This window comes from Sminthopsis crassicaudata, chromosome 5 (assembly GCF_048593235.1).
Source record: "Sminthopsis crassicaudata isolate SCR6 chromosome 5, ASM4859323v1, whole genome shotgun sequence".
Lineage (NCBI taxonomy): Eukaryota > Metazoa > Chordata > Mammalia > Dasyuromorphia > Dasyuridae > Sminthopsis > Sminthopsis crassicaudata.
In genome coordinates this window covers 172,988,885-173,008,422 of record NC_133621.1, presented here as the reverse complement: position 1 = coordinate 173,008,422, position 19,538 = coordinate 172,988,885, and the positions used below count along the sequence as shown (strand labels likewise).

Genomic DNA, 19,538 nt, shown 5'->3' with positions numbered 1-19,538 from the left:
TGAATAAATTATGGTATGAATGATAAGGATATTACTATTCTATAAGCAAAGATAAGCAGAGGGACCTGGAGAGACTTACAAGAACTGATGCTAAAGGAAATGAACAGAACCAGGATATTATTGTACATGGTAACAAGACTATATCACAATCAATTCTGATAGAAGTGGTTCTTTTCAGTAATGAGATGATTCAGACCATTTCCTATGGTTATGATAAAAAGAGCCATCTGCACCTAGAAGACTGTGGGAACCAAATGTGGATCACACATAGTATTTTCACTCTTTGTTATTGTTTGCTTGCATTTTGTTTTCTTTATCATTTTTTTACTTTTTATCTGATTTTTTCTCGTGTAGCATGATAATAGTAGGAATATTTGCTCTTGTCATCTAGGGTAGGGAGGGGGGAAAAAAGAAGAAAAAAAATTTGGAACATTCTTCCCATTAACAAGTATCAATTAAGTTCTTCCCTCATCTCCCAATTCATTGAAGGAAAAAAATTAAAATATGAGTCTTTGTGAGTGTGTGTCTGTAGATATACACATGCACACACAGAAACAAATTACCTTATTGATCATTGATCTGTATTTCACCATCTGTATTTCATCTATCTAGAGGTGGATAGCATCCTTCATTGTCTTCAGTATTTTAGAATCATTATTCATTGTACCATAGATTTCTAATGTCTTTTACTCAAAATATCTCCCACTTCAATCCATCCTACAACACAAAATAATTTTCCTAAAAGTAAAGACAACTTGGCCACTCCTACCTTTCCTATCTTCTTACACTTTATTCTCTTCCACACATTCTATGATCCAACAATACAGATCTTCTCTCCATTCTTTGGCACAACATTTGATGAAATGTTTTCATTTTTACCTTAATCTATTTACTGGTTTCTCTGCTTTCCTTCCATTTCAAATCCCATCTTCTGAAAAAGACCTTTCTAGGTTTCCCATCTACAATCCCACCTCAGAAGCTAAAACCTTTCCTTCTCAGATTATCTATTTCACACAAATAATTTCCAGTAATGTTAAAAATTCTTTCCATTCATTTTCAAGCCAGTGAACGTCTTTGTATTAGTTCTCAACTGTGACAAAAAGCATATTAAAGTATAAGCTTACTGACTAAATAGAAATATTTTAGTGGAGATGGAACCAACAAAGAAAATATTAAATGTCTTTAATCTTCTTGAGATCTGTTTATGAAACATGGGTACCGTTGATTTTTTTTTTTTTTTTTTTGAAAAATCATAATTTGGGGGGCAGCTAGGTGGCGCAGTGGATAGAGCATCAGCCTTGAATTCAGGAAGACCCGAGTTCAAATTTGGTCTCAGACACTTGACATTTCCTAGCTGTGTGACCCTGGGCAAGTCACTTATCGCCAGCCTGGGGGGGAAAAAAAAAAAGAAAAATCATAATTTGAAATTGCTTTCAGAATTGGATTAATTTATCTATGCTTTTTTCCATCTAGTTACATATACAAGTTCAGAACATCTCATGTTAGCTATAATGGTGATTCTAAGAATAATTCTACAATTTCCTACAATGGCTTATTATCAACATTGAGGTTTTTTTTTCCTTCCTTACAACAATTTGTTTTTAAATTGTGGAAAACTTTATACATCATATCTTTGAAAATAATGGCAGCTAGCAGTTTTTAGATGTTTTAAGGTTTGTGAAACACTTATATCTCAATTTATCCTCACAATACCTCTGTGAAAGTATCTGTGAGAGTGATACTATTTTCCCATTTTACAGAAAGGTTAAGTTACTTACTTGCACAATATTATACAGCAAAGGATCTGAGGCAGCATTTAAATTCATATACTCCAAGCCCAACACTCTCCACTGCAGCATTTCATAGCTATGAAATTTAGTTCAAATCACTTTGAAAGTTTTTAGTCTATATGTAAACAATCCTTTTTGTTTATGTGAAATTCTTAGAGCTGTATTCTCTTGTATATTACAAAAGTGTTGACAACAAAACTAACATCCTAACAATGTTATTAATTTTAATGACTTAATTATATTTTTTCGCCTTTCAGCTTTTGACTTTACATAAATTTGAATTTTAATAAAACACCACTGCAGTTCCTTTCAGCTCTAGATCTAGGATCCTATATCACACATGGAGAAAAGTCTAAATGGATTGAATTTTATTAGTGTTTCATGGTTTTAATTCTATAAATCTTAAGAACCAGATGCTAAATAAACCTTATTTTGCCAATTCCAACATCTTCCCAGCACTTTTTATATTATCAAAAGTGGGTATGTGAATAGTGCATGGTATTTATACTTTCCACACTATTTGAAATTAATTCTGACTCAAAATTCTTCATGAAATTTTCTTTCTCCACATTTCTCCTCCTTCTTTGAATTACACAATTATATTAGATAAGAATATCTTTATATTCTCTCAGTACTTTAAAGTTTATGCCTTTGTGGCACAAATTCTTAATAAATTGTAATTCCAGAATATATCCCTACTTTTCCCCATTAAACCACTAATTCCGAGTTCTTTCTCTTGAGTTAAATCTTGTCAGTAATTTAGTAATTTAGTAAAATTAAAATGCAAATCTTGTTAAAACCCTGACAACTAGCTTCTAGGCTAGGTTCTGAACTGATTCTAAAAGTAGTTGGGGGAGTGGATAGTAGCTGAAGACCATCCCCCAATATATTTGATGGTGAACAAAGTAATCCATGAAAAACACACCAATAAACAAATGCAAGCAAGAAAAGATGGAGATACAAAGATTTTACTTAAAATATTGTGAATCGCTCCTTCATTGTGCAGAGAAATGAGATCATCTGGATAGCAATTATATAATAAAGTTCATAATTTTTATGCAAAAGTAAGAAATTTGAGTAAAGGAACATAAAAGACAAGGGGGGAAAGGATGCTTATAGAACAGCAGCAATAGTAGCATCACTTGATTGTTAATGTTCATGTAGCATGCTTTAGAGGTGCTGGTGAGTACCTAACACTTTGACAGTGAAAAAGAATGGAAGGGAGGTAAACAGCCTTCTCTGTTTTAATATTGTATACTTTGAAGACATAGGCATCTATTCTGTGGGTGGATGTGTTGAGGGCCAAGAGTCACACAGCCCCCTGAAACTCAGACCCTTGAAGGCATAAGAAATCTCCATGGTGACAAGCTATGCAATAATCACAACTGTATATACTAGTATAGACAATAGCTTTTATACAGGTTGTACAACAGAGCTGAGTTTATAATCCTACACTAGATTCCAATATCCTAGTGAAAGGAAGAGATTGAAAGAGCAACAAGATTTCCCATCAGGGTTCTTTTCCACCAGAGAAAAATCAACATCTGTACATGACTTCAAAGAGTGAGCACAGTAAAATGTCAGTGGATTAATAATGTATTGGTTAAGTCTAGGATGTCAAAGCTATCTTGCCATGGTTAAAAAGTTCTTAAACAAATCCCGAGTCATCTAAAGCTGTAGAACTGCTCAAATTAGAATACCTAGCCTGTATTATGTATAAGTAATTCTCATTAGAGGGAGGAGGGGACTTCTGTGGCCAAGTGCTCAAAGAAAAGGCAAATTTTTATGAACAAACACAAGTTAATTGACCCATAGACAATTCAGATGGCAAGGAACACAAGGGACAAATGGGGAGAGACAGCATTATCCAACTGAGATATAGTATTAAAAGACTATATTATAACTGGCAAAGAGATGGCAAATCCTAATCTATAGCTTTGTCGAAGAGCTCGCTTCTAAGCCCAATTTCTTATCCCTTGGTCAGTTTTATAATATAATACTAATGAAACTGACTGATTTTGCTTGGTAATTGAGGTCTTCTAACCTGGAAAGATATCATTGGTTAGCAAACACTTTACCTTCTTTGCTAAATACTATAGGCTCTCATTACTGGAAAATGTCATCCTTCAAAAATAGATTCTGAACTTTTTCTTTGTTATGGACTGTTTGTTATCATTCTGGGTAAGGTGGAGGACCTCTTCTCAGAATGATATTTTTAAGTGGTACAAAATCAAATATGTAAAATTAATTTCAGCGAAACTTTTTCTTATCCAAGGTGACAGACCTCCTTGAAATTGACCATGGACCCATGGAAAATGTGACCCACATTTATGGATTAGAACAATTTTTTTTTTCTTTTGCATGCATGCCTGCCCACACGTGTGTATGACTGGTTTCATTATCTCTTTGTATTTTGAGTGAAAAAATATTTGAATCATAATCTAATTAGAGGAAATGAGAATATTTTGAAAAACTTGCAACTTGCTTTTTATTTTGTCTGCCCAAATATTCTAATGTTGCTTGTGTCCATAAATTAAAGTGTTGTGAAATTAAAGCATACTTATGGAAAAAAAAAACAAGCTTCCATTTATTAATCATTTTAATGAAATCAAAGGACTTGTTAAGCAATTTAGAGAAATACATCAATAGGCAATTTAAACAATTTTGTAATCAGGAATTCTTTTGCTGAGTTATTTTTTGCATTCTTTTGTGTATATTTTTCTTATTCATTGTTAATCTATTCATAATTAATATGCTGTATTCATTTCTATGTTGACCAACGTAAATAGTTATGTTGTGTAAAACACAAGGCCATATTGTGCAAACAAACAACTGCTCTCAAATTAATTGTAAAGTTAATAAGCTGGTTATTTAAGCAAAACAGGAGATTGTTTTTGAGATGGAAAATTCAATTCTTCAGAAAAGTTTTTTTCATCCATTACTTGCCTCAATATTCTGAATAATAAACAGCTTACTATTTTAGTGAATAAGAGTTTTGGATTGAATGGAAATTTCAAAGAATATAAACTTAAAATATTTTGTATAATATGTATTTATATATTTATGACACTTTTGTATATTTGAAAGGAATAATAAATAAGTTATGCATAGGTTTGTAGTTTCATGTACCTTTTTATTATACCATGTTATGGTAATGTTTGTCCATAATTTAAAACAATGATTTAAAAAAAAAAAAGGAATCCCATTTACAAGGAATAAGTAAATCACATTTTTGCATGACTTCTATACAAATTCTACAATTAGAAATTTATTCCTTTGGATTTTTTTCCATTAGAAACACATATGTTCTCAGAATGTTCTTAGGATTAATTTATTAGATAAAAGATGGACTAGATGGACATACTCTTCCAATTCTGGGATTCTTGGATTCTACGAAATGCTTCCTTTTTTTTAAAACCATGCCATTTTCTGTCTCTGCTGACCCTGAAGAAGACGCAAATGACTGCTAGTACATAGGATAGTGTTCCCTTCAAAAAGCATTTACTTATTGTTTATGAAGAAAGGTAAAAATATAATTCCTGCTTTCAAGAAGCTTACATTCTGTTGGAGAAACCAATAGACAATTATGTACATACAAGATATAGACAGAATAAATGGATGGGAAATAACTTCAGAAGAAAGGCACCAATGGGGAAAGGAGCTTAGAGTCTGATCAGAAGGTGAGGTTGAAATTAGGAAAATTAATCAGAGATGAGGGGGGAAAGCATGCCAAGCATTAGGGACAGCCCCATGAAAAGCCCAGAATTCAGTGATGGCATATAAAAAGAAAAATAGCAAGAAACCTATGGTAGCTATGCATGGAGAACCTTTTCTTTAATAAATAAATACAGTTTAATAAATAAATAATAGTAATTTTAATAAATAAATAACTTTAAATAAATAGTTTTCTTTATTTTAGATTTTCATTCTATCTCAAAATTAGTTTTTCTCTTTGTACTCAAGAATTTAGAAAATATTTACTTCAAAGTAAATCAAGTTATTTTGTATATATATGTATTTAAATTTTATTTTTATTTTTTATCTATTTATCTATTTATCTATTTATCTATTTATCTATTTATCTATCTATCTATTTATTTATTTTTTGCAGCTGACCCCAGATGTTCTGCCTTTTCACCATTTTGGTGACTACAGATATGACCTGAATACTAGATGACTAGGTTTATAACTCCTGCATGATTGGCTGTCTGCACCATGGAACTCAAAGTATGGGTGGATGGAGTCCAGAGGATTGTTTGTGGGGTCACGGAAGTCACAACTTGCCAAGAGGTTGTAATAGCCTTAGCTCAAGCAATAGGTATGTAATCCAGTCTTTGCATTGCTGGGATTAAGATTTTTTTTTTTTTTAATGATACAACTTGTAAAAAAAATTTGTAAAATATATTCCAATGTCACCAAGCCATGTAAATTCCATATTTCTGTGTTCTCATTAGCTTTCTAAATCTATAGATAACAAAAAGGGCAACATAACCTAATGTATAGGAAATATATCAAGAATATGTTGGTTTAAGTCTTTACTACTTGTGTGACTTTGGGCAAGTTATTGAACCTGTGTAATTTAAAACTATAATTTGCAGGTTCAGTGTCCTTAACAAAATCTACCAACGAAATTGGGTTTTAAAAAAAAAAAAAGATTTAAAATCTTAACATTGAAACATGTAGCACTCACAAATTTCACTTTCCACAATTCCTCCCTACTGCAAGTAAAATTTACTGATTGTTTCTCTTACTAATTGCAGAAAAATTTGTTTCTCCACATTTACACCAGTCTTTTTCTATCTGAAAATGTATCCTAGAGTTGTTATTCTTATTAATAACTTCACAATTTTTAAACCTATTAATCCTATCTAAAATATAGATACCTAAGAGCTCTTCAAATTCAACATTAGGAAACATTGTACATATTTGTAAATATTCTACAATTAATTTATATATATGTATATATATATATATATTATATGTATGTATATATACATATATAATATAATAATTATTAGTATACACATGTATATTATATGTAAATTAATTAATAATTAATATTAATTCATAATGAATTAATAAATTGAACATATATATGTATATAAATGACACAAATAAAAAACTACCAAATCTACATAGGTACACACACATATATAGAAATATTGTACATGTGCATATATGTATACATACTCATTCAATGGCACAGTACTACATAAATACAACTTGAACATTTCTTTTCTGATTATATAGTAAAAACTAAATTGTAAAGCACTACATGATAGTGATAGATAACTTCTTACATGTATCTTTGTAAGTATCTTTAACTTTTGTTTTGACTGTTTTATATCAGTGTTTTGTGCTCAGCCTTGGAAAGAGCTGTTCGAAGTTTTAGTACCTAAACCTATGGAATCTATAAAAGAAGCCACTTAGTCCAGCCTTCTTATTTACAGTTGAGGAAACAGAGTCAAAGAAGTGACTTGGATAAGGTCTATAGGTCAGAGACAAAGGTTGAAATTAGTAGGATATCTCCTGGTTAACATTCATGTATCTCAGTATCTTATCAAGTTCTAAATTTGAAAATATCTAAATGGTTTATAGGCTTAATAGAATTAGAATATTCAGGGGATATGGTCCAGATATTTGTAGAGAATTTGCCTCCTACGTTGTACAGAATAGGAGTCAGTTTTCCATTTGTTTTATATCTATTGATTAATATTAGACCTAGTAGAAATTACCTAAATTCTCCTAGTTCATATAATCAAGCTTTCACTTCTTGCCTAGATTACTTACCTCACTATCACTATTTTGTAGGTGGGTAGAAGTGTTTGGGTGACTTGTCCAGCAACACACAGCAGTTGAATGGAAGATCCCTCTCTGTGCTAGCACGCACTAACTCCTAATTTGGTATTCTTTCATAATGTCACTAGAGAGCAGTGAGCTTTAACAAAACATTACAATATAGGCACGGTGGTTTTAACATTCCAACATGTCATGCAGTACTGCTCTGGAATGTTGGGCTGTAAAGAAATGGAAAAGAAAGAAATAATCCTTAACCTTAAGAATCATTAAAAGCTCAAACAATTCATTTTGTACAGTATGAATCAAAATGACTCATTTCTCACTCTTAACAATGACAAGGACTTAACATTCTTCTAGTTCTTTGAGTCTTGTTTTAGATTATTTTGCTCATATTTAATAGGTGAATTTCCATTTCCTTCTTATGTACTATGTACAGTTTGAAAAATCTGTGATCTCTGACATATTAAGGTACTTGATATAAGTAATTTCTCAGGCTGGTAAAGGCTAGGAGATTTTTATTTAGATAATAAAAACTATATCATGGAAGTATTCATTGCTCAATAGAAAAAATTGGGATGAAAATTATGTTCATTGGTAAGTAAAGCCTTAATGTTTGAATTAATGGCATAAGCAATTTCTATAAATGAAAATTTAAGTTTTTGAATATTTATAAAAATGTTTATTTTGATAGAAACTATTTTATCTGTGTGAACCCTTCATAAATCCTTCAAATTCTCTTCCAGTTTTTGGTGATACATTTTTGTGAACATTTGTGATAACTTTCCATATTCTATTATTAACTGGGCTTATTATTTGAATTTTTTAGTATATTAAGCATGAACTAGGATACAAACAATATGCTAATATTTTTCTAAATCTAACAAAAGATGGAATTATTATTATTATTAAAATTTTAGGAACATAAGAGCCTTGGAAGACTTAGGGTCAATAGAGTGCTGAGAAAGCAAAGTACTGAGCTTCCAGGATATACTTTATCTTCCACCTTTACTTTACTTTACTTTACTTTACTTTACTTTACTTTTTACTTTTTACTTTTTACTTTTTACTTTTTACTTTTTACTTTTTACTTTTTACTTTTTACTTTTTACTTTTTACTTTTTACTTTTTACTTTTTACTTTTTACTTTTTACTTTTACTTTACTTCCACTGACTACCTCAGTAAACTTGGCATATGGTAGGAATAGTGTCTCTAGTATCAGGCAAGAGGCACTCATGTCTTGCTGATTCCATATTTGAGATGGTCTCCACTGTGCCAGGCTGGATAATCTCTGTACCAAGAAAGGGAGGCAGACCATCTACCTTATCCTTTCTCTGAGCCTGTGATTCAAACGAATCAAAAGTTGTTTCAGTCATTAAATATAAACATGGAATTTCAGTGTATTTAGAAACTTCCCTAATTATTGTATTCTCCCTAGTTCTTCCTACACAATACACAAACATATGTACCCCTCCAATCTGTGATCACGGTTTGGAGGTGACAGTAGGTTCTTATGTCAAAAGAACACAAATCCTAGTAGCAGATTCTGTCAGTCTATAGTTAGTCATTGTCGTTTTTGATGTCTTTAGTGATGTGTTTTGTTTTTAATACCACATGTCCCAATATTACTTTCCCTTCTAACAATAATAATGAAAAATGGGGTAAAATCCCCACCATGACTGCTTGCAAACATTTCATCACACATCTTCCCCCCATGTCTCTATAGAAAAAAAGATATATTTAATCATCTCTTCTCTAGGACCAACATGTGTCATTAGTATCAAAGTTTATAATTTATACCACTTAATATCTTTGTATGTACTCACCTCCTGATTCTGTTTATTTCATTCTGCCTCAATTAATGAGAGTCTACATATCTTTCTCTGAATTCTTAAATTTTTTTATGGCTAGGCCTTATAAAATATATAAAATGTATATAAAAGTCTGCATATATGTACTAGGTCCTTATATGTATTTAATGTGATTTTAAAAGTACATCACAATTTTTTTCTAACAATCTTTAAAGCTACGATTTATACATTAATGGACCATATGACTTAAGGATGATAAATTCTCCAGTCTCAGCAACAATTAAGGTCTGCATTTGGGAAGAAATAACCCAAACCAAGAAAATTTAAAAGTTTTTGAGAGGGTTTAGCTCTGTATATTTAAATACAAATCTAAATACACCTTTGAACATTTATCATCTTTAAATCTTCTGGAAATTGATTTATTCCAACTTATAAATGTACTATAGTATTATCAAATAGCTCCCTCTGTTGGATAATTTTTGATATTGTATATACAGTTTGGACATCTTGTTATTCTTTTTACCTAGGTCGAACAGGAAGATACACACTAATAGAAAAATGGAGAGATACAGAGAGGCACTTAGCACCTCATGAAAATCCAATCATTTCATTAAACAAATGGGGACAATATGCCAGTGATGTTCAACTGATATTACGTCGCACAGGGCCATCTCTTAGTGAGAGGCCAACTTCAGATAGTGTTGCTCGAATACCCGAGAGAACTTTATATAGACAGAGCTTGCCCCCCTTGGCTAAACTGAGGCCTCAGAATGACAAATCAATAAAAAGGCGAGAGCCAAAAAGGAAATCTTTGACATTTACAGGAGGTGCCAAAGGACTCATGGACATTTTTGGAAAAGGTAAAGAAACAGAGTTTAAGCAAAAGGTTCTCAGTAACTGTAAGACGACAGCAGATGAATTAAAAAAGTTGATCCGCCTTCAGACAGAGAAGCTTCAATCCATTGAGAAGCAGCTTGAGTCCAATGACATGGAAATTAGATACTGGGAACAAAAGTATAATTCTAACCTGGAAGAAGAAATTGTTCGTCTTGAGCAGAAGATCAAAAGAAATGATGTAGAAATTGAAGAGGAAGAATTTTGGGAAAATGAATTACAGATCGAACAAGAAAATGAGAAGCAACTGAAGGATCAACTTCAGGAGATAAGGCAGAGGATCCTAGAATGTGAAGGCAAATTAAAAGACTATTTAGCTCAAATTCATAGTATGGAAAGTGGACTGGAGGCAGAAAAGTTACACCGGGAAGTGCAAGAGTCACAGGTCAATGAAGAAGAAGTAAAAGGAAAGATTGGGAAGGTTAAAGGAGAAATTGATATTCAGGGACAACAGAGTCTGAGATTGGAAAATGGCATTAAAGCTGTAGAAAGATCTCTAGGACAAGCCACCAAAAGGTTACAGGTGAGAACACTTTTACAGAAGGCAATTTCAATCTACAAAGTCAAACATTCAGAATAGATTAGCATTTGATTTCATTATTTTTGTCGATCAAGATTGGTGGTAGGGGTTTTTTTGGGGGGAGGGTGTTCTAAGTATTAGAAATATATCTCTGATTACAGTAGCATTTTATTAGAACTTTTGTACTTTATGAAGGAGCCTGGAAATGACCAAGGTATTAGTGAGATGATTGATACAAAAATAAAAATTTTACGTTTGTGCTCTACAGAAGTAACAGATCGATAGATATATAGATGTTTTGCCTTTCCCATGGTGTAAGTGCCTATGTAAATAAAATCTTTGTGACTAAGTACCCAACATTTTAATTCTTTAGTCACAAGTGACTATGAAAAGGTGTTTATTTGCTTCAGGATTAAAGAGTTTCTTAGTTTTTTTTTTTTTTTTTTTTTTTTTTTCCTTTTAACTAGGACAAAGAACAGGAACTAGAACAGTTGACTAAAGAACTTCGGCAAGTCAATCTTCAACAATTTATACAACAGACAGGAACAAAGGTTACAGTTCTTCCAGCAGAGCCCATTGAAGTGGAAGCCTCACATACAGACATAGAAAAAGGTAAAATATTGAAATTTCTCTTGGGAATATTATTTAATTTTTTTTTAACTTTTAATGTCTTGATCAGCTTTGAATAAACCATCAATTTGCGGTAGTAATTTATTGTTCTGCTACTTACCCATTTGCTTTTTTCTACAAATATATATTTGGCTATTAGTATTTTGAAGAGTAAGAGCATGCAGAAATATATGTAAACTAATCAAATCTAATTTTATTTCTTTGTTTAGAAGACATTCCCAGACATAATACAACAATCACAATTAATCAATTTGAATCTTATTTATTCTACACTTTTTCTTCCTCCCTATTAAGTGAAGTTGTATTTCTAGTTTGGTATATGTTTTTGTTGTTCAGTTGTTTGCCACATACAATTCTTTGTTATCCCAGTTAAGGTTTTCTTGGCAAAAGATACTAAAGTAGTTTGCCATTTCCTTTTCCAGATGAGGAAACTGAGGCAAATAGGGTTAAGTGACTTGCCTAGGACCACACAGTTAGTAAATGGTTGAAGCCAGATTTTAACTTACAGCATCAATAGCAGTAATACACACGGTTCTAAAACTATGCCTGAAATCTAACATAGCATAACTAGCTACAATGTCATTTTACTTAACAATATTGTTTTTTTTAAGAAATAATTATGTAATTGTAAATTAATCTATAAATGTAAAAGTAGTTATGCATTGTAAATTAATCTGGCTAATAGAAGAAAATTAATCCTTTTTTAAAGGTGTCAGCTAGATCACCAAAAATCAGTTTATGGACAAGGCAAAGTCACATTTGGTCCTTTATAAAAGGACATAATTTGTTTCTCTATTTGGTAATGTATGTTCTTAGCTCTTTGCCTTCATAGGCCAGGAATTCTTATTTCCCCATACTCTTTACATGTTCAATTCATTAACAATTACTTATTATTAATAACTATTTTCTTGTTTAGACACAGCTTTCCAGTCCGGATCCTTAAAACGGCCTGGTTCTTCTCGGCAGCTTCCCAGTAACCTTCGGATTCTTCAGAATCCAATTTCATCTGGCTTTAATCCTGAAGGCATATATGTATAATAATAGACACCACTTTGGGAAAGGACCAGTAAAGGTACCACAGGACCGTACCGTTTTCTTCTCTTGGAATAGTGCCAATGATGTGTGGAAGAAGTATTTCATAAGCCAATGTATCTTTTGTTTTCTCCCCATCTTGAAAATACTTGGAGCCATACCCAGTGCACTGATGCAGATGAACAAAGAAACTGTATTTCTGAATATCAGCAGTGTTGAAGTTTCTGTCCAGCAGCTGTAATGTAAAGCTGTCATTTTTATTTGTAACATTTTAAAAGCTTTAGGAAAAGTATTATTCTGTGTTTATAATAAATAAAAGTGTCTGAAGAGAATAGAGGAAAAAATGTGACTGACTTAAAACTTTAATTTATTCCATTGAATTGATGGATGACTGAATGTTAATGTTTTTTTGTTTTTGTTTTTTTTTTTTTTTTTTTGCTGTTGCTTGTGACTGATTACTTTAAATGTTGTATGAACCTGTCTATGAAGTCTGTGTCCAGACTTCACCTATACCTTTATTCATAATGACAGAAATGTTGTGGGGTGCTCTCTTTTGCATTATTGCTAAAAGAACCATTTCATATGTGTTGTGTGGGTGGTCTCATCCTTTGCTTTAGACACATTTTGGGGAAATTAATATGGCATTAGCTTGGTCAATTCATTTTTCTTAAAAATCTGGAGAGTTTAGCCTTCTTTGAGGATTTTCCAGGACATGAAGGAGAATGCACTAGATAGAAATATTTTTATTATATAGAATGTATATTTGTAAGTTTCTGCCATATTTCAGACTCTATTGGACTAAAAAGTGATTATTAAATATCTTACCAAATAGGTTTGGGATTATATGTACATTATTTTTGTCAAAACCCCCCCCCCCCCCATCCCCCATATATACTTTTTTTTTTTTTTTTTTTTTTTTTTTTTTTTTTTTGGGAAAAAAATTTGTTTTCGTTAACCCTTAGGATATTAAAATACAAATTGCAGATTAAGGTCATCTCTGTAATGAATGTGACTAAATGATGCCTCCTTTTAAAAGCCCACTTTATATGTAGGGCCTACCGAAACAGATAATGTGAATGTTACCTTCTGGATATAGGTAATTATAGATGCTGGGTCGCTGTGCCTTCTTAATCGCTTAGGCAAAGAGAAAGGAAAAACTGGGGGTCAATACATCCTATTGGGAAGAAAATTGATATGAATTCAGCACTTGTTTTAAATTTTAAAGTATTGCTGATGAGACATCATGTTTCAATTTATATGTTCCACTTAATATAAACCAAAAATAGTGTAATTACCCCCAAATAAAATAAATGACTGCCTAAAATTCACAACTAATACCCTAATATATGTTACTTGTTAGCACTTTTACATTCCCTATGACCAAAATCCAGCATTTCATAAAGCTTTAATCTATAAAAGAATGTTGTTGTTTTTTTAAATCTGGAAAACATGCACTCTGTTTTATTTCCTCAGCAAAACAAAATCTTGTTTCAATGTTTTTAAACAATTACCCAAAGCAGATTTTGGCCTATTCCTGAGGGAAGTTTGTATCTTAAAAGTTGTAAACTATTTGAATTTTCATTAATATCATAAACACATGACTATTAAGCTTCCTAAGAAAAAGTGAAAGTAGCCATATGTACACCTAGGTTCTTTCCAAGGAAATACAGTCCTTGAAGCAAAAGTAATTTCACTGATCCTGATAAATTGGAAAGTGTCAAATATTCTCCTTAGCTTCTACCTCTCCAAAATGATTCAAAATGCTTGTATCTGATATTTGCCACTATAACTGAAAATAATTGGTTCATATCATTATATATTTTGGAATAACCTGGATATTGATTGGGCCTTCACAATTTTGTTGTCAGTTTACATTATTATCTTTTTCTTCAGTAGTTTTTTCTTTTTCATTAGAAAATTGGGAGTATTTTAAAAGTCATCATTTGGGGACTATATTTCAACAAAAATATTGGAAAATGTACACCTAAATATATGCCTTACTACTTTTTATCTAGAGACCACATATTCACAAGGAAAAAGTCTTCTTATTAACTATATTATGCTTGAATACAAAATACAATTTAAATATTCTGAGCGTAGTGAAAGAATGTATAGAAAATTAAGAAGTAAAGAGAAAATTGAGAGTAGCTTATAATCATATACATTAATATGAATGCTTTCTGAGACTTCATCATCATCCTCAGAAACATCAATGTTCCTTTTTGAATAGAAAGTATAAAGTAGCCATGTATTTAAACCTTTCTCATGACTCCACAAGTATATGGAGAGAGACCCTTTTATAAGGGGAAAGGGAAATGGTTAAGAATTCATTTTCCTTAGATAATTTGGAAAACTTTGAATTCCAAGCCCAGTCATTTAACCTGCCATGTACAAAAATGGCCATGTCTTTGGCTTTGCAAACTTGAATAACATAGATTACAGAATTTATGTTTACATGCTTTTTATATTATCTGGCTATTTAATATTATACTCTATTTTAATACAACAGATTGCCTTGATATTTGTGTTTTACTAAACTTTCAGAAACAGGGCACTACAAAATCTTTTCTACTAAAGACTTAAGTTGAAAAAACATTGGCATACTTGCCTCTGGGTGTCCCTTATTCTATGAAAATTGCCAATACATGTGCCTAAGTGGTTTTGTTGTGCTTATAAGAGATTTTTTTGTTCACCAGCATCTGCTTTTTCTTTCAATGCACAAGGGACATATGTGTAATTTCAGTTAGCATTAATGGAAGTTGCACATATAAATGCCTTGTTCATCAGTACTAAGAATCAGTAGGTCATTGTTTAAGAAAAGAGAAAAGAGACTAACAAAAGGAATAATGGGATCAAATTAGAAATGTATTTAAGAAAGAGCAAAAATTGGGACCATTTCACAACTATGGTAACTGCTTTAAAAAAACTAATTTTCTTTGTGAATAGGAACAAATGGTCTTTAGATAAAATGGTGTGTACATCATTCCAGGTTTAGACCTATGATTGATCTGAATCTAAAACTTTTGATTTCAGAGAGTGCAGAAGAAAGTGAGACAATGGACAAATTTTAGTGTTCTTTACCTTTACATAATTGGGCCTTAATTACCTATGTAAATAAAATGGTTTTCATATCCTCTCCCCAAGTTGTTTATGATAGCCTATATTGTATTAAAATAGCAAAGAAGTGTTACTTTTATATTATGTCCATTAAAAAAAAGCATTGCATGTTTATACTATTTGCTACAGTATTTTAACATTTTGGATAAAGGCCATCAGCTGTATGGAGAAGACAAAAACAATCACTATTCAGTATTACTGCTTTATGTTTTCAGAATGAAGCTTTCAATGCTAATACAGTGATTTCTTGAAAGCAGCAGTGGCTGTTTTAATGCATTTTATATATTTTTAGAAACCAAAATAAATGCAGATAACTATTTAGTATATTATGTTAAACCAGCAGAAATATAATGGCAATAAAATATATACATATATACATATATATGAATAGGGAAAGAGGAAAGATTTTAAAATAGGTTTACAACCAAACATGGTATCCGTCTGAAATATAAATTCTCATATCTTTTTTTTTTTTTTTTTTTTGGGTAAGGTACTTGATTAGAATATTTCAGTTGTTGCTGCTTTACACAGAAAATGCCATGTTCACTACTTGTGAATACAGGAAAACAGCTTTTTCGTGCTGCTTTGCTTAGATACAAATCACAGTTCTGTAATCTGTATTATATGTAATTATTTTCTTTTGACTGTCATTTCAAAAATGTATATTTTCTGGTTATTATCATGAATTGTTAATGCTATAAAAACAAAGGATAAATATCTGATATTCTCCTATATAATAAATTCCCATGAGTAATTGGGGTTTTATTATTGATGGTTTCTTGGAATATATTGCACATTTTTTAGTTGTAATAAAATTTAATGGTTATTCAATTAAAAAATATCAAATACAAAAGGTGCATATCTTGATTAGCACATAGCTTTTTTTTTTTTTTCCCCAATATAATAACCATTATGACTGGAAAAAAAACATCCTTATCATTTTAATGAAAAAATATCTTCCTTAGAAGTGAAAGGCTGTTTAGGAACACTAATCCAGTTAGCAACAGAGAAATGTCAAAACCTACTTTTTATTGAAATGAAGCAATCCACCACCCCCAAACCTTTAATTGAAACAGATTCTGTAAATGCCCAGGTTCAAAATTCTTACTTTTTCCCACAATGTACTCTTAGAATCCTACTGATAAAGTGGATAATCATAACTTTTTTTTTTTAAAACATGAACGTTCTTAATCATAATATGTTCTGAATTTAGGTCATGGGATGAAATAAAGTAGGCATACATATGTCTGGAAAAGCAGATATAAACATAAAACTCAGAAGAAAGCAAATGGAATATGTTTGAGCCCAGCCTCCCTTTACGAATATAAAAACAAACTTTGTTAGTGGAATGAATGGATTCTCAATGTAGGGACACATGGAGTGGGAACATCCCACTAATTTCATTTATGATTTTGTAGGTAAGTGCAAGGAATTTGACCAATGAAAATGCAGTGAATTAGGATTATATATCTAGTAATATCAGAGTCGGTACATGAACTCCACTCTTCCTGATCCAAACCCACCACTCTATATGCTATGTCAAACTGTTGCTGTCAGTTTCCTCTACATTACCTCAGAAATACCAACTACATGAAACACACACACACCCCTCAGTAAGAAAAAGTTTTACTGAAAAAAGTTCCAAAACGATAAATATGGTAAGATAAATAACCTAAAGAGGTGAAGCCCCCAAACTAAAACAAAATATGTTATTAGATCTTTCAGAGTAGCAAATAATCCCAATAAGAGAAACTAAAGAATGAGATTGGGCAGCTATTAAAGTGGAATTGAAATCATTGAAGAGTAATGACCTTTGAATAGAGAGTAATCTTGAAATTTAATAGAGCTCTTTAAGTAGTAGAATTAATATTGAATTCGAGTTCTCTTCATTAAATCAGATCAGCAATTTTTCTTGAACCCTCAGGTCTTCCAGACATCAAATCCAAACCTCTTATCTACTATGTAGTAATGCTCTCTCAGAACAATTAACAAAAAAAAATAATTTGCACATTTTAACTGTGAAACGATAAAGTTCCAAAAGATCACCTGAGCATTAATTGGTCTCTCTCCAAAACGTGAAGAAATTTAGTCTGAGTATTTGTGTGAGGAAGTTATACAAAAAACAGGATTGAATAACAGCACCTAATAAAAAGTCTAAATTCAATCTGGTCTGAAATATTTACTCACTGAAGTCCAGAGTTTGTTACAGAGAAGATTTTACAAGGAGTCAGAGACAATTAATTAGAATCACCAGTTTAATTGTTTCCCACAGTGAATGAGAAATGAAAGGATCAAGAAGGGAAATTAACCTACAGATCAAACTGGTGATCTAAAAAAGAATTTCTTTCATGTGTGTATTTTTTAATTTACTGGAGTCCAAAACATTTATAAGGAGCCCAGAATTAGCTCAAGTTTTGGCATGGAAATTGACTATGAAAAAGATCCATAACAAGGTAAAGTGTATTAAAATTAATGGATAAATGTAGAGACTCAGAATTTGCATTCTATAAGGATCAAATTTGATACCTGGAAAGTTCTAGAATTTATCATCCAAACAGTGCTTAGTTGGCATTGAGATAAGGAAGTAGCGATCACATCAGAGATTCACATAACTTCAAGAAAAGGCTGGGCCAGATTTTTTTTTTTTTTTTTTTGACAAAATTACTACTAAACTAGTAGATGAGGGAAATATTATGAATACGGCTTACTTAGGTTTTGACCACACATTGCTTAAGCATCTTATACTATTCTTAGGAAGTAGATAAAACAATTAGAGGGATTCAGTAGTCATGAATGGTTTTATGCAGGACTCCAGTGAAATGACAGATATCTGACTTTGGCTCATTTGTGGAGTCTTTTATCAGACTATAGGATGGCTAACATCCTAGAGGGCAGGACTCAAAAAGATTATGACATTGGACTGAATTTTATAAGATGAAATTAAATGTAAAACTAGGTGGTCCAGCAGATAGGGCAACCACCTTGGAGTCGGGAAGACTCATCTTTGAGTTCAAATATGGCCTCATGTGAGCAAGTCACAACCCCATTTACCTCAGTTTCCCCCATCTGAGTGCCTTTATCTTTAACAAGAAAATCCTAGGTAAGATTGGATTCAGACATGATTAAAAAGGGGGAATAACAAAAAATTTAAAGTCTTAAACTTGGATTCAAAAACATTAATTTTGCAAGTACAAGAAATTGATATAATTGGATGGCAGGTCATACTTTAAAATATAGTTCTATAAGGAAACTTCTGGTAGTTTGACGTTACACTCAAAAGAGTCAATTTGGTTTTAGGGGCATTAAGAGCCATAACTTCTAGCAAAAGGTGATAGTCCCACTATTCTATACAAGTATCAAACCTACTTCTGGAGTATTGTGTCTTTATAAATTAATGAATAAATTTATTAACTTTTATAATATGTAAGATACTACTTTGACTAGCACTAGTACTCTTAATTAAGCAAGGAACTTAGATTTTCACAGAAAAGACTCTATTTGGGAAAATAGCTTATAAAGAGTATTTTAAGTCAGAAAATGGTGAATAGAGCCAGGTGCTATCAATTGGCATCCCCTTTCCAGAACTAATAATAGTATTGATTTAATTTTACCTATCAAGACAAAAGGTAGCCCACAAAGGCAAGATAGAGGAGTGTATGTGCCTATGATAGCAGAGCAGGGGACCCAAAAAAAAAAATTGGAAGGGATGTGAAGCCTGCCTGGAGTCATTTGGTTATAATGAATAAGGGAATTTTTACTTTAAGGAACCTGGGAGGCAGAAGTTCCAAATATGAGTAGATTAAATCCTCTAGGATATGGTTCTTGAAGTTCAGAATGTGTAGAAGGGATTTACAGCAGGGTAGATAGCAAGATGCTAGGGATGGTACCACAGTTTGGAAAAGATTTTTAAGTTTGAAAAAGTACGAAAGAGGATGATGAAGGGCCTT

At 31.7% G+C, this 19,538-nt stretch overlaps 1 protein-coding gene across 2 annotated transcripts in view; it reads left to right on the top strand.

The window, feature by feature from the left end:
- RASSF8 (Ras association domain family member 8) overlaps positions 1-12,818 on the top strand; it is a 78,032-nt gene extending 65,214 nt beyond the window's left edge. Inside the window, exons 1-5 of one of the 2 annotated variants that reach the window (XM_074268811.1) lie at positions 3,231-3,369; positions 5,902-6,108; positions 9,926-10,815; positions 11,280-11,424; positions 12,359-12,818. In XM_074268811.1, the coding sequence (XP_074124912.1) occupies positions 6,006-6,108; positions 9,926-10,815; positions 11,280-11,424; positions 12,359-12,480 (1,260 nt within the window). In that variant the 5' untranslated portion in view covers positions 3,231-3,369; positions 5,902-6,005 and the 3' untranslated portion in view covers positions 12,481-12,818. Of the gene's footprint in view, positions 1-3,230; positions 3,370-5,901; positions 6,109-9,925; positions 10,816-11,279; positions 11,425-12,358 lie in introns of those variants that run through there. The other variant, XM_074268810.1, reaches the window with a different exon arrangement.
- The last annotated feature ends 6,720 nt before the right edge of the window (positions 12,819-19,538 follow it).